General features: G+C 34.1%; 1 protein-coding gene across 1 annotated transcript; it reads left to right on the forward strand.

Annotated features, from left to right (window-relative positions):
• Nucleotides 1-10,096: 10,096 nt before the first annotated feature.
• On the forward strand, nt 10,097-11,083 carry LOC143537694 (uncharacterized). The gene has a single exon (XM_077031405.1). It carries the CDS (start codon nt 10,097-10,099, stop codon nt 11,081-11,083), a length of 987 nt encoding a protein of 328 aa, XP_076887520.1.
• The last annotated feature ends 5,121 nt before the right edge of the window (nt 11,084-16,204 follow it).

A 16,204-nucleotide genomic window follows, 5' to 3' on the forward strand; every position in this document is an offset into this window, starting at 1 on the left:
ATTCAATTTTAAGCAAGTTTTCTCCTTTTGTAAGTAGCAAAGATATAAAAAAATGTTTATTTACTGAATAAAACGTTATAAATATTATATGATTATTTTGTTTTTCTAGGTGGTTTGGTTATCAATCGTTTTCTAGATTTGTTAAATCAAAACGTTGACGTATTGATCGAGGTTCTCCACACAAACCAAACCTCCTAATCCAATAGTGACAATTAATTTGAATTAGATTCTTAGCCAAACCAAATACCTCCATGACACTTAATAAATTATATCATTTCTGAGTTTCTTCCAACTAGCGACGAACAGAAGAACTTTCGTCACTAAGTATAAAAATATTATAGTCAAAACAATTCGTTTAAAAACAATTATGTTGTATTGAACTTTTGAAAGTTTAGTAATAGAATACCCTTTGAAAACAATTAATGTTCGAGGCATTCAGAGATTATACACTCATAATTCTCAATTAGTTATTTAGTTGTAAAAATAAAGTTTTTTTTAAGCAGCCATCAAAGCCCGGTCATTCTGGTACACTAATTGGCAAAAGGCCACCCACACCTGCTATTGCAAAGTATTGGCATCGGTGATCCATCTCGCCACAAATTTCAAAGGAAACCCATTGTCTGAAGGTAACCGATGTACCGCTAAAAGCACTCCTTTGGTTTTTGTGAATAGGCTTATTTTTAATTTTATTGTAGAACTCAAAAATGAAAATTGTGAAAATCATGAGAGCGGGGAATGTTGTCAAACCACCTCCTTTCTTAATTTTCTAAATTTCTTTCTTGAATTCATGATTGTAAATTTGTAATCATTGAGCATATTAACACTCTTAAATTCCTAATGTCATTATTCTTCAAACATCAAATAATCAGAAGAATATTTAACCTTCGTAACAATCATCTTTCTCATAAAAAAATTCAATTGTTTTGCATATAGATCAAAATGATATTATTATTATTATTATGAGGGATTTAGTTTCATTTAACATGCCCAGACCGACCCTAGTCAAGTTGTGAACAATACTTTGAACTCGTGTGCTTCCGTCTTAAAACTCTTTGAATCATCAGCGAATCTTCCAAAGTCCAAACAAATACTTATTATTTTGAAAGTTTCGTATCTTGCTTAGATCAATAAATAGAGCTGAGGTTAAAGTTAAAACTGTTAGTAGAAAACCGAAATAACTAATTATTATAGGCATCAAGGAGCTAAATGAAATATGTTATTTTTATACATATGTTTATAAAAAAGCACTTAGCTGAGTTTCATTTTTTACAAAATAGGAGAGAAAATATATATCTATTTTTTAATTTATTTGATGTAGGTTATCCCAGCTTTTCATGCGTAAAACAAAGTGAGCATCCCATTTTCAATTTTAGTAGTTGAACTTGACACTTGGGCCTGGACCAACAATAAACAAGCTCAAGATTCAGACTTTAGTTGTAACCATTTTATTTCGAGGTAAACATATATGATGAACCAAAAATTCTTTTTATGGGGATAAAAGTTTTGAGTGTCGGTTGTATCACTTAATATACAAAAATATAAATCGTACGATTTCGGATTGGGTCATATAAGTGTATAACAAAAAAAAGTTAAAATCAAATAAAATTTAAATACATAATAAAAGGACGTTAATCGTTATTAGAAATGCATAATAAAAATACAATACTTGCTTTATAAATACTCTACATATTCAGAACTCTGAAATGCGATACTTTAGAGTTGCTCGTAAAACAAATTAATAAATACTAACAATTAATCAAATAATCAAGTAAATTCTAGAGAAAAAGTTTTGAAAATATATTAATGGAAAATTTACGATCTGTTTAGAATCGGATTCAAAGCTCGGGATAGTGGAGTCATGGACTTATAGTCAGTGGCGATCAGAATTGGGGAGATTAGAATTGGTGTGGTGGAAGACATCATCGGTCGGAAATGAGGCAGCAACGGGTGTTGCAAGTCGAATAATTAGGGGTGGCAAATAGGTGTTGCTAGTCTGAATTGAAGCAACATTAGCTTATTTAATCGCCAACTTTTTTCGCTCGAAAAGTTAACGGTGGAGATTGTTAATCGGATCTCTTTCAATTTTTCTATTAGGTTAGTTTTTAACATGGTTATTATATGGGTGTTAGATGGTTATTGAGCTTTAGTGACATATGATTATTTGGTATAAATTTTTATTGAGAGTTGACGTTTTAAATCCATAGATCAGTTTAAAATTCATAGGCCTGTTTCAAAAAATTACATAATGTCAAATATTTTTTAAAGGTTGATTGGAATTAAACTGCATATATACTAATATGTAACATCCCAAAATTTCAATAAATAATATTTTATATATTATCTCTTATGGTGGACAAGTTTACTTAAGATGGTAAATAAAATAATAATAAAATAGGGAAATAGAAATAGGCTAATTAGAGAGAATTAATCATGGACTAAAAAGGAAAGATAAGCCTTAGGTCCATGGGCTTAAGGGAGTATAAATACCTCTTAAACCCTAAATCTTTCCATTTCCATCCAACTTATCCATCTTATTCTCTCTACACCTTAAAACACACATTTAAGCCATAAAATACCTTCCTTAGCTACCACCCATTATCCAAACCATAAACCGATCATAGTAATCATAAATCTTCGATCATACAAGTGAGCTAACGAGTCCAAGGTCGTGTATCAAGCTAGCCGTGACCCTACTAACTTCTAAAGGTACGTTTTAAGCTTAAAGGTTACATTTTTATGAACGTTTTGCCATGAAACTTGACCCTAGAGTAGAACGGGTCTAGATGTTCCAAAAAAAATACAAACTTGATGATAAAAATGGATGAAATGGACTCATAGATATAAATGGTTCATAAAGGAAACCCTAAATCTAGCCTAGAACGTTTTAACCCTATAAATGTTTAAGCTTCATGTCTAAAACGGTTGGATCTTGAAGCCGTGATGGTAATGGGTGTAAAACAGTTATGAATGACGATAAAAAGGGGTTTAAAGGTCATGATTTGAGCCTTAGAACAGTAACTGAGCAAGGTAGAAACATAAAAATGGAATGATGAGCTGAACTGGGTGTTCTCGGCCAAGTTTGAGGGTTCTCGGCCAAACATGATATTTCGATTAACATGAGTTCTCGGTCAGACATAATTCTCGGCCAGAACAGGTTCTAGGCCAGAACAGGTTCTCGGCCAAGCGTTCTCGGTCACTCTGATTTGTTTGGATTTGGGCCTGAGTCCAGTTGGGCCCAGATACCATAATGGACAGTTGGGCCTGAATCAGCTAAGCCCATATCCACTTTAGACAAATTAGCCCGGTATCTTGGAGCTTAAATAGACAAGCCCAACTTAGAAAATAACTTAAAATGTTAATGGAAAATGTGTTAAAACAGTTAATGAAAATAAAATTTTTCCAAGCTGACCTGGCAGCTTAACCCCAGCCAGGGGCTCTGCCCCTTGGACCCCGCTAGGGGCTGCCGCCCCTAGAACCCCGCTGCCAGGGGCGCTGCCCCCGGACCCCCGTTCGTTGTGGGTTATGTAAAGATAGAAATACGTTATGAGTAGCAATAGTTAATTGATACATGTAAATATTATACAGTTAGCTGTGCACAGCTCAAGAAGGGAATAACTATTAACGGTGAACGTAACCGCATTCAGGTGAGTTTCTAGCCCCATTTATGTGTTATGTTTTCGGGGCTGTGTGCATACTCGATGTGATTGTTAATACATTTATCCTAAGTGATAAGTGTATGCATTATGTGATTATGTGAAATGTAAGAATGATGGCTTGTCGGTACGTGAACAATCTTCGGATATTGCACGTGTTGTCAAGATATAATGTTAGGTATAAGCTATGAATGATATGTATGTATGTTATGAATGAATGTAAGAGATAGAAAGGTAGAAAAGGGACTGGACCCTAATAATATCCAAGGCAGAAAAGGGACCGAGCCCTTTAATAATCTCGAGGCAGAAATGGGACCGGACCTTGATAACTTCCGAGGTAGAAAAGGGACTGGACCCTAATAATATCCAAGGCAGAAAAAGGGACCGGACCCTAATAATATCCGAGGCAGAATATAATAGAGTAAAGTAGAAATTGAATTATGAAAGTATGAATGAAAGTACGTACGTATGTATGTATGTATGTAAAGTATGTTATGTTATTAACTATAACTCACTCAGTGTAGCTGACTTTTAATATGCACGCAGGTGAGTAGAATGAGACAGCTCGCTTGAGGGGAACACGTGGCGTTGAATAAGAGGCTGGCATCGGAAGACGTTTATGTTTAATATCATGTTATTTTGAAAGACAAGGTGATTATTCTAAGACAAGTTATGGATTAATATATTGTTTATGAAAGTTTTTATATTTCGCGCACGATTTTATTAACTCTGATGACTAGAACTATGTGAATGAGTAAATCCAACGTCCAAACGTGAGGCACCGGTAACGGGGCCTTACATAATAACTAGTTTGAGGCCCGTGTATTACACGGGTAATTGATGAAAAATATAAATTTTAACCATTAAGTGAAATACATTCAACAAATTAATCATATATTGTTAATACAATTACAATTAACATTAAAATTACATAAATTAGATAACTAAAATTACACAAATATGTTATAAATAAGTAAAAACTTACTTTTACACTACATTTGTGATTATATTAGTAGGAGGTATACATTGTTTATTAAAAAACAAATATGTAGTCCATGTCTGTTTGTAACTCTTAATAAGGTAACATATAGGTCTGGTCACGTATAGCTATCTGTGTGACAAAAAAGGTTCTCCAAATACATACCAACTCTAGATAAATGATAGTATATCCATGAAATTATTAAAAAAAATATTCATACATATAAAATATTATAGATTTTAATAAATTAATATGATGCCATCTGAGAACATCTGCTCATGTTTATCCAAAAAAAAACATGATTATCCCAAAAATCATATACATACACTTTGATGTTATAATCATCCTTAGAATCTTTATAATCTTTAGAATTTGAAATTGATTGATCATGATAAATTTGCTGTCATTAATATTCTGTGTATGACAAATTTTTAATTGATTTTATATTTTACAATTAAAAATTATATAATCAAGCAACATAAAAACCGAAAATTAAACTATAAAATGATTTGTTTCATTCAATATGAATGTAATTGCCAAAAAAATGACAAATACATACTAACCTTATAACCATGTTCAAATAATATTGATTATTCTGAGTTAGAAAAATTTTAAAAGATTTAAAGTTGCATAAAGTGAAAGTAGTGATTCTTATATATAATAGTTGGAAGTATGACTGTCACTTTTACCCGTAACCTGAAACCCAACCCAAGAAAACCCGTATCCGAACCCAAACTAACCCGACCCGAGAAAATCGAACCCAAGAAAATACTAATCAGAACCTGAACAGAAGTAATTCGGTTGGTTCTTGGGTCAAATTCTAGGTTTCGGGTCAACAAAAAAAACATCATATATATATTTGTAGGTATTAAAAGCTAAGCCTTAGTCGCTGGCGTCATCAGGATTTAGTCCAAATTGATTGTTCTCATTCCACATATAATGAATTGATTGTTTATTTTTTATTATTTTGAATATAAACCATAATAAACACTTTAATTATGTACTAACCAACATGTAACACTAACATAACCTCAATTCATTGTATTTGTATAAAAATAAAATTAATAACTTAACATAATATAGGAATTATGTAAATAACTAACGAAAATGATATTCTAGGTTTCAATATCCTAAATGATTTTTGAAAAACGAAAATAATGGAATGGGATTGAAACAAAAATTTTGGTTTAAAATATCAAATGCTTTTATTAAGTAATTTATCTTATAAGGCATATTAAATTAAATATATTTGAATGTATAGAAATATAAATCAAGTCATAAAACATATGTTTCTGAAGCATTTTGGTCTGAGAAAGAAAATATTGAAAACTAAATATTGATATTCTTATTGCTAAAACTCTTTATACTACAAAAAAAGTCATATAAATAGATGATAGTTCATAGAGTTAATCGTTATACTTATAGATTATAATTATACTATTCAACTTCAATGATTTAATGTTAAACACCAAGCTATATATATATATATATATATATATATATATATATATATATATATTAACGCGAGAAGTGCGAGAAGAAGTTTTAACCAATCACGTAATTTTCTTTTAAATTCTAATTATTTAATTAAAAGGTTACATAAGTAAAATGTGCATTTTTCTTTTTTTGGTAACTATGTTTAACTAATTAATGATAAGTTACACATTAGTATTTATAATTAATTAATAAGTTTGTGATTCCATTCTAACCCATTTTCATGGTTCATATTATAATTCACTTAACTTTATGCAAATTTTATTAAATTTTCACTACAATTCTCAATTTCATTTCTTTAGCAAATTATTTTGATTCAATTAACAACGAACCCAAGCCTCTGCAAATATGATGTAGGCTCATTATTTTAAATAGTAATAAAAGGATTACGAGATAAATATTTCAACATCAGATTTAAACCCAGTTCAATAATACTTAAACACTACGAAATCCTTTATCATGACATAAACAAAATCAAGAGCCCTACACAGATTATACAGAAACCTACACAAATTATAATGATCAATCGATTTAATCGGAAATGAACTTACACATGAACATACAGATCCCTACACAGATTTCAAATTATATACACATAATCAGACATCAAATTACGCAAACTTACACATGAACTTACATAGCCCTGCGCATAATCAAACACGTAATTACACATGAACTTACAAAGCCCTACACAGAACACATAGAGCCCTACACTGATTACAAATTACGTACATACACATAATCAGACATGAACTACAGATCCCTACACCAGTTAAAACTTACCTACATATTTTACATATGAACTTACAAGGTCTTAGTATACATATTACCTACATATTTTCCACTATGAAAATTGTGTGTAGTACAGGCCAAACGTAACACTATACAACTACACTAAAAAGGAACAATGTAGGATATATTTTGTTGTGCGTGTTAATCTTAAAGGGAACAGTGTAAGACCTCTTGTGCAGTGTAGAACTTTGCAAACTACACTTAACTCTAATTTTTTTCATGCGTTGGTAAGAAATAATTCAAATAAATCAAATGAGTTTATGAATGTAAAAAATTGATCACGAAAACATTTCATTAAAATTATTCTTAGAAAAATGTTTTAGGTAGAAATCAATTTTTTCCATAAAAATTTGTAACCACTAAAAGAATTAACGTGGATAGTAATTTATGAGTAATTAATGGAATTAATGTTTTCAAACATCTAGATGTTTATATGAGACGAAACTATCCTTTAATCATAAAAATGTTGTGCATTTTATTACAACTTTTCCATTATCATCACTTACCATTGATTATACATAATCAATGGTTGAGATTGATTTCTCGCACTTCTCGCTATAATATCACTTCTCGCATGATTCATCCCCTTTACATATATATATATATATGTATAATAGGTATTCTCCATGTTTGTAATATTTATACAAAATGTTTGAAGAAAATTAAGAAAATACACATTTCATGAGTTCAACTGCATATGAGGGAATTTTAAATTCAAATTTGAAACCAATCTTATATAAAAAAAATTATGCACTGCTGTTTGAATCCCTACTTAAAAACAATTTGGAGTTTACCATAAAAATCCAAATTCTTCGACAATAATGCACCTTTATTTTTTTTTTAATTTGCAATTACTTATGATTTTCAAATTTTATTCTAACAGGTCTACAACTTCAATTTTGATATTTTCTTATTTCAATATTAATTTTAGTGAATGAATCAGTTAGTATTTACATTTAATAAACATAAACTTGAATTCATATATTGAAATGACTTAAAAGATAAGGACCATATATGAAAATTTGTTGAATAAAAGTGAGTAGTCTTTTATTAGAATAGATAGATATGTCATGATGGGCCTCTTAGGCATTGATGAACCGTGAATACAATAGTAATCTTAAAAATCAGGGGAAAATTTCTTAAAATGACCCAAGTGAGTAGATAGATTTTAAAAATTTAAAAATGACTCATTTTTCAAAATTTTTCAAAATAACTCGTCCCAGTTCCATCTTTCATAAAATTAATGAAAGCTATAACGTTTTTCCCTTAAAAAAATAAAATGACTATAAACATATTAAGTTATTTCAAATACACCTAACATTATTTATATACTATCTTTATAACTCGTGTATTACATTGACGGAGTCAATATTTAAATTTCAATATATAACATGACGCAAATTAATGAAAAAAAAGACAATCAATAAATCAAACGTAAATAATAATATATAAATTCTAATTTATATATGCACTCGTAATTATATTTGTCAAGAAATGCATTATTTAAATTCCGTTTTATATATACACTCGTAATTATATTTGTCAAGAAATGCATTTTGTTGTTTTGAAAAGGGTTAAAATAAAAATACATAGTTTTGTAGGAAGAGTAGGAATAACACAAAATTTAGAGTTAAGAAACTATATAGCATAAATCCTTAATCATAGGAAACTATTTGGTAGTTTAAAAACTACCAATCTCAACCATTAGATCACAAATCCAATGGTCTAGATTGATTTTTACTCTTCCTAAAAAAACTATTTCTTTTTATTATAACTCACCCCTGTTTTTTTAAAGTTCTCTCTTAAAATTGATTACGTATCCAAATAAAACATGACAAAAACATTTTGTGAATACTAGCAGTCTAGCATAATGCCGTGTCTTGCACGTTACTTACGATGATAAATGACATAAATATAATGAACCGTGAAAAGTACTTGGCGTACGTTGTTATATAAAGATTCTAAATATCGTTATTTTGTTTGTACATTAATAAAAAAATATATGGAATAGACAAAAATACATAGATATCAACCAAAAACAAATAACTGAAAGAATAGTTTTTGGCTTTTCTTGTTATATCACTTATCATTGATGGTATAATATGCGGCTGTTGCCTAAAAAAGAAAATTAATAAAATTGTGTTCATTATGAATTGTCAACGAAAAAGTCTGGTAACCCGGGGTAATCCAAAGGTAAAAAGCGACTCCATACATCCGCGATAGTAGACACTGTTGGATAACCCAAGTCCACTATCTCTTGTAAGATGATCTATAAAATTCGTTCAAAGTTGGAAATGAGTACTTACATCTTGCAACTCATCTACCACGTTATCGTTAAAAGTTGGCTTTATCGGAGGACCTCTTATGTAAAAGTTTAAGTTTATATTCATATTGTAAAACAAACTTAATAGAGAAATATAGAGAGCGAAAATGGTTATAGAATGGTGTGTAGAAAAACTTTAAGAGTGAATGTATCTATAATGGAAAGATATAAATAACTGTACAACAAATAAATGTACAACAGTGAAAAAGCCGTTCAACGACTACATTTCCTTCAAATTCATCGCGTATTATAACCCGGAGCATGTACCCGATTTCAAACAAAGGGGTGTGGCGACGGTGTTCCCGATATACCCGGGATACCCGCTGGCAATTACCCGAGCCCACCCTCACCTCCCTAATAAGTTATTCATTATTAAACTTACAGAAATAATAATGTACACATAAATGCATGTACTGGATATTTTGCAGTTTTGATTATCATACAACCGATTTCACTAGAACCAACATTTAAAACCTTGAAGGATTGTAATTCATGACCAACATTGTAATTCATGACGACATAAAAGAGAGGCGTATACTTTATTAATATAATTATATAAATGCTTTCAAGTGTGTACGTACATATGTGTAAAACAACCAAGTTGTTTAGATAGTTACATTGGGTTATATTAAACATCACAAATTATGGATTACATCAACACAACATGTAATTTTGTCGTAGAAAACTATGGCCATCTAACTTTTGTCTCATGATGGATATAATAATATTTTATGAATTACAAATTAAGAGTCCCTACAAGGAATGATTTTGGTTATAAATTTGGCCCCAAATACTACCATTTGATCTCCACTTCTCACCACTTTATTCCCAACTCTTTAAAGGCTTGGTTAATCCATGGATAAAGATCAAGGAGAGATGCAAAATGTAGGCTTTTTTGGCCTCTACAAAGAATCTATCAAAACCATCTTCTCATTGAAGAAAATATTTGCTCAAATCACCCTAACTTTCATCTTACCACTCTCCTTCATCTTTTTGGCTCACATCATCATCGCTGATATACTTGATTGGCGTATTGAGCACTATGAAAGTAACGAATACCATTCCTATTATCATCGTCGTGCATCATCAGCATGGATTGGTTATTGGGTCTTTAAATTTGTGTATTTGACCTTCCTCTTTCTTTTTTCTCTACTTTCCACTGCTGCCATCGTTTACACCATAGCCAGTGTGTACACGGGCGATGATGTGACATTCAAGAAAGTCTTGAAAATCGTGCCTAAAGTTTGGAAAAGACTTGCTATGACTTTCTTGTGGACTTACTTTGGTTTCTTTATCTACAATGCGGTGGCTGGAGTGGCGGTTGCCATTTGGGCAACCACCATATACGACACCACGTTTGGTTTTGTCTTGTTTTGGGTGGTGTTTTCGCTATATTGCATTGGTTTTGTTTATATAACAGCGATTTGGCAGTTGGCTAGTGTGGTTACTGTCGTGGAAAGCTCGTATGGATTACAGGCCATGATGAAAGGAAATGCTCTTATTAAAGGGAAGAAGTTGTTATCGTGGTTCGTATTCTTCGTGTTATATTGCGTTTTTGCGGGTATTTTGATCTTATTTTACGTGTTCGTGTGGAACTACACAATTTTAACCATAATCGTTGGACTAGTATGTCTTTTTCTACTCATGAATTTGTTTTTGATCGGGTTTGTGGCTCAAACGATGCTTTACCTTGTTTGCAAGTCGCATCATTGTGAACCGATTGATAAGGTTGGATTGTCAACTCAACTAGGAGGTTATTTGGGGCAACTTGAGCCGCAGTTCAAGCCGAACAAAGATGTGGAGTTGGGGCAAGCTCATTCTCCTCCACAAGTTCAAATTTGAAATAGCAATCTATTATCACTTGAATGTTTCCATATGTTTTAAACAATGGTAAAAATGTATTTGTGCAATGTAATGTAACTATGTAAGATTGAGATCACAACTATATTTAGATGGAATAAATTCATCTATTTACCATTAAACTGACCTTTCAATTTAAAAATAATTTATGATTATATTACACTTTTGGTCCTTAATTTATCAAGAACTATCAACTAATTCTTTATAGCATTGTGTTAATAATGTTTCAACAAACTATATTAAAGAGTTAATTAATCTTATTCTACAAGAATTACACTCTCGGGTTCTGAAAAGCAGCAAAGTTCCAAAAAGTCTTCAAAGAGTATGGCTGAGAAATAGTTACCCTTCCTCTGTGATCTTTGCTATCTGTAATTTCAAATTTTAACAAATCAAAAACATTTCTATCACTACCTATGATTAAAACAGCATTATCGCAATAATAACTTAACTTTTAAACGGGCCATTTCAGTACTAGCTGAAGCGGGCCGGTTTTAGAAATATAAATGTTCTACGTATGATTAACAAGCAGCATTTATGATAATAATCCAACTTCTGGATAAAAACGAGTTAGGATGTGGTATCGATCCCATGAGTTCGTGACACATTACTCTTTTATCGAACGTTTTGATCTGACCCGTTTAACATAAAAAAATCCAAACGGGTCAAAACGTTTTGAGATAACATACTACCCAAATGGGCTATACATGAATTCATACCTGAAGCTTATTGACAGCAGACCGATCACGATACAAAAGTTTACGCATGCATTTCTCCAGTAATTTGACGCCTTCCTCAAAAGTCAAATCTTCCCTCCATTCTTCACGAAGAATTGGGCGTGCCAGGTGGTTACCGAAACTGGTAGCAGCATGATTGTCCTCAAAGTGTACACCAATCATGCTTACCTGCACATAATAACCAAATAATAAGAAATTTAAGCAAAGCTCAGTGTTGCGAAACAAGAAATAAAACATGTTCCAAGAACTTACAGATCCTAAAACTTCTGCCCGTTTTTTACTCCACCAAGTACAAGGGAATTCCATAACGGTTCAAACTTGTTGCGACGGTTGTACAACACACGATTTAGATAATTGTGCACCTCTTTTCGACCAAGTGAGTTCCCGTCATCCCACATATTGTCATGTATAATTGGTAATTGTTAATTGTATTAACTGAATAATCTGTATACAATAGGAGGCCCTATATATAGGACATATATTACATCTAATATTAGAAACAATCAATTACATATATAACACAAATCTCTGTCTAATATTCCCCCTCAAGCAAATGACGGGGAGCAACTTTTAGCTTGGATCTGAGAAGTAGAGATCGTTGTAAGGATAGGGGTTTTGTAAACACGTCTGCGATTTGATCATCTGTCTTGATAAACTGTATTGAGAGCTTTTTTTGAGCGACCCTTTCTCTAACAAAATGAAAGTCAATCTCCACGTGTTTTGTGCGCGCATGAAAAACGGGATTGGCTGATAGATAAGTGGCGCCGAGATTATCACACCACAAGATAGGTGGCAATGTCATAGAAATGTGAAGCTCCTTTAGAAGTGCTTCAAGCCATGTTAACTCAGCAACAGTGTCTGCTAGGGCTTTGTATTCGGATTCTGTAGATGACCGAAAGACAGTTTGTTGTTTACGAGCACGCCATGAAATAAGATTGGACCCAAGGTAGATGGCATATCCCCCCGTGGATCGACGGTCATCGAGAGAGCCAGCCCAATCTGCATCGGAAAAGGCTGTGAGAGACCGTTTGTGAGCATCAGTGTAAGCATGAACAACAGGAGCTGACTTTTGTTGAATCAACAAACCAAGATTAGATGTTCCTTGAAGATACCGAAGAATTCTTTTGACCGCAGACCAATGATTTTCTGTAGGGGAGTGCATAAATTGACAAACTTTGTTGACCGCAAAGGTTATGTCAGGTCTGTTAAGAGTTAGGTACTGTAAAGCCCCAACTGTTTGTCTAAATTTCACTGGATTGTCAAACTGAGGGCTAACTCCGAGAGCTAAATTAGAGTTAGGGACCATAGGCGAGTCAACAGGTTTTGACTGAGAGAGACTACTTTTTGAATGATGTCAGCAATATATTTTTTCTGTGATAGAAGCAAGTCATTGCCTTTGAAGATTACCTCAATGCCCAAAAAGTATGACAACCGACCCATGTCTTGGATCGCAAAAGTAGTGCTCAACCGTTGAATGATGTGGTCAATGAGTCGGAAATTGTTGCCGGTGAGAATTATGTCATCCACATAAACAAGCATATATAATAAGTGACCATTATGGGAATAAATAAACAGTGAAGGATCTGTTCTAGACCCGTGAAACCCAAGTTGTAACAAGACTCCCGAAAGACGATTGAACCAGGGCCTAGGAGCTTGTTTGAGGCCGGACAAGGACTTATGAAGTAGACACACATGATTTGGCTTTTGAGGATCGATAAAGCCTTGTGGTTGTCGTAAGTACACGGTTTCCTTGAGATCACCGTGAAGAAAAGCGTTTTGAACATCTAATTGGCGAAGATACCATTTCCTTGTAACGGCAAGCGACAGAACCACACGAACCGTGGTGGATTTTACCACCGGACTAAATGTCTCATGATAATCAATTCCCGGCTGTTGGTTAAAACCTTTCGCCACTAAACGGGCTTTGTAACGTTTTATATTCCCATTTTCATCATGTTTCAGCCTGTATACCCACTTACAATCAACAACATTAGCATTAGGAACTGGTTGTACTAAAGTCCATGTACCGTTTCTCAGTAAGGCTTTGAATTCCTCTGTCATGGCAGCACGCCATTGAGGACTTTTGTTAGCAATGGCAAAGGTGGATGGTTCAGTTGAGGAAGAGTGAGTGGAAGTGTGAAAAGCAGAAGCATTGTAGGAAGTCCGTTGCTTAGGATTTTGTCTTAGATTTGGAGGGCGTGTACGTTGTTGGGTGTTGGTTGTGGTGGGGATTGAAGTGGATTCTGTTTGGACAGAAGGTTGAGTTGATGATGGAAAGGATGTGGTAGTAGATGGGGGCTGTTTGAGCAGAATTTTGGTAAGTCTGGTAGGCTGGAACTGTGGGTTGAGTAGCCATAGTAGAGCTGCGCTGATAGGTGGCAACAGGTGGGGCTGTTGGTGGGGAGTTGTCTGGTTGGGGCGAGGTAGTGGGTGTTTGGACAACATTGGTTCGGGCTGAGGGTGATGATGGTTGAGCTGAGTTGGTAGTTGGTTCAGTTTGGGTGGGAGTTGATGAGTGATGATGTTGGTGGTTTGTAGAAGATGATGGTTGTTCATGTGTTGTAGGAAAAGGATAGGATGAAAAGCAAGGATCTGAAGAAGGTGGGGTAGGTGCAGGAGAAGATGCTCGAAGGAAAGGAAAATGTGTTTCATTAAATCGTACATGTCGAGCGATGTAAATACGATTTGTGGTAGGATCAAGACATTGATATCCGTGATGTGAAGGACTATACCCAAGGAAGATACATGGTAATGAACGGAAATCCATTTTGTGTGGAGTGTATGGACGAAGATGAGGAAAACATTGGCACCCAAAAACACGTAAAAATGAAAGATCGGGTTTACGATTGAGAAGATGCTCAAATGGAGAGATATGGGACGAGGTACGAGAAGGCATGCGGTTTATCAGGTATGTGGCGGTTTCAAAAGCAAAGTTCCAAAAACGCATTGGAACACCCGATTGTGCTAAGAGTGTGAGGCCGGTTTCGACCACATGGCGGTGTCGTCTCTCAACAAAGCCATTTTGTTCGCTTGTATGAGGACATGAGAGACGATGTAGAATTCCAAGTGTTGTAAAGAAAGAAGACAAGTTTCGAAATTCCCCACCCCAATCTGTTTGAACTGATTTAAGTTGTGTTTTGAATTGTCTTTCAGCCATTGTGTGAAATTGTTTAAAGGTGCTAAATACATCAGATTTTTGTTTAATGGGAAATATCCACATATATCTAGTGTAATGATCAACACAAAGTAAAAAATAGCGATGACCATAAAAGGAAGTAACAGGAGCAGGTCCCCAAACATCACAAAAAACCAAATCCAACACATGGGTACTTTTATAATTTGAAGAAGATAAATGCAGTTTTGAAGACTTTCCCATGGGACATGAGTTACAAAAAGGAAATGCAGAATTATTGCTAACAGGAAGACAATTCTTTGAAATCATGGATTGTAAAAGTTGCAAGTGAGGATGTCCAAGTCTTTGGTGCCAAGTTGTAGGAGAAGCTCGAACAGTAGAAAAAGCAACATTTGAGACAGGATGAATCTTTGGTAGATGAAAGGAGTAGAGACCATCTTTACCTGGACCCATGAGGAGGATAGTTCTCGTAACCGCATCCTTCACAAAAAAAATGTAGAGTGAAACTCAAAAAAGACATTATTATCTTGACAAAATCGTTGTAATGAAAGAAGATTTCGTTTAATTTGTGGAACGTGTAGGATGTTATTAATAGAAAGGGTTTTATTTGGTGAATTAAAGGCGGTGGAGGCAATATGAAGAATAGGTAAACTGTTGCCATTACCAACAAGAAGGGAATCCTTACCAAAGTAAGGCTCAAAGTTGTCAAAGCCAGTGAGATCAGGTGCTGCATGACTGTTTGCACCAGTGTCAGGCAGCCATGATGATGATGCTTGTGAGCGATGATCAGCAAAGTTCGCTTGTGGAGCGTTTCGTGGTGGACGAATTGTTGCTGGATCACGATTTGGGCACATAGATGGAACGTGCGCAATGCCACACCTGTTGCAAGAACCATAGACGGTATTCTGATTAGACGCCCAAGCAAATCTGGAATTGTTACCTGATGAGGAGCCCGTGTTCCGGTTGTTGTTATAGTTTCCTCCCGTGTTCCGGTTGTTGTTATAGTTGCCTCATCCACGTCGGTTGTTGTTATATGAACCACGGTCACGGTTGGACTGTCCACGAGCACTGTTATAGGCCTGATTTTGCTGTTGTGAAGGTTGCACATTGAAACCTAACTGTGTCATCAGTTGTTGAAGTGATTGTACTGTTTCAGGCGGGAGTTGAAGGCTGTTCTACGAAGCTGAGTCACGGCTGGTTGTAGCCATGAAAGCTTGGGTAACAACAGGAAGAGTG

This window comes from Bidens hawaiensis, unplaced genomic scaffold (genome assembly GCF_021521415.1).
Source record: "Bidens hawaiensis isolate Kalapana, Puna unplaced genomic scaffold, B.hawaiensis_p1.1 tig00011275_1, whole genome shotgun sequence".
Lineage (NCBI taxonomy): Eukaryota > Viridiplantae > Streptophyta > Magnoliopsida > Asterales > Asteraceae > Bidens > Bidens hawaiensis.

Excerpts from the sequence above, each read along its gene's own strand:
- LOC143537694 (XM_077031405.1), top strand. The coding sequence starts at position 10,097 with ATGGATAAAGATCAAGGAGAGATGCAAAATGTAGGCTTTTTTGGCCTC.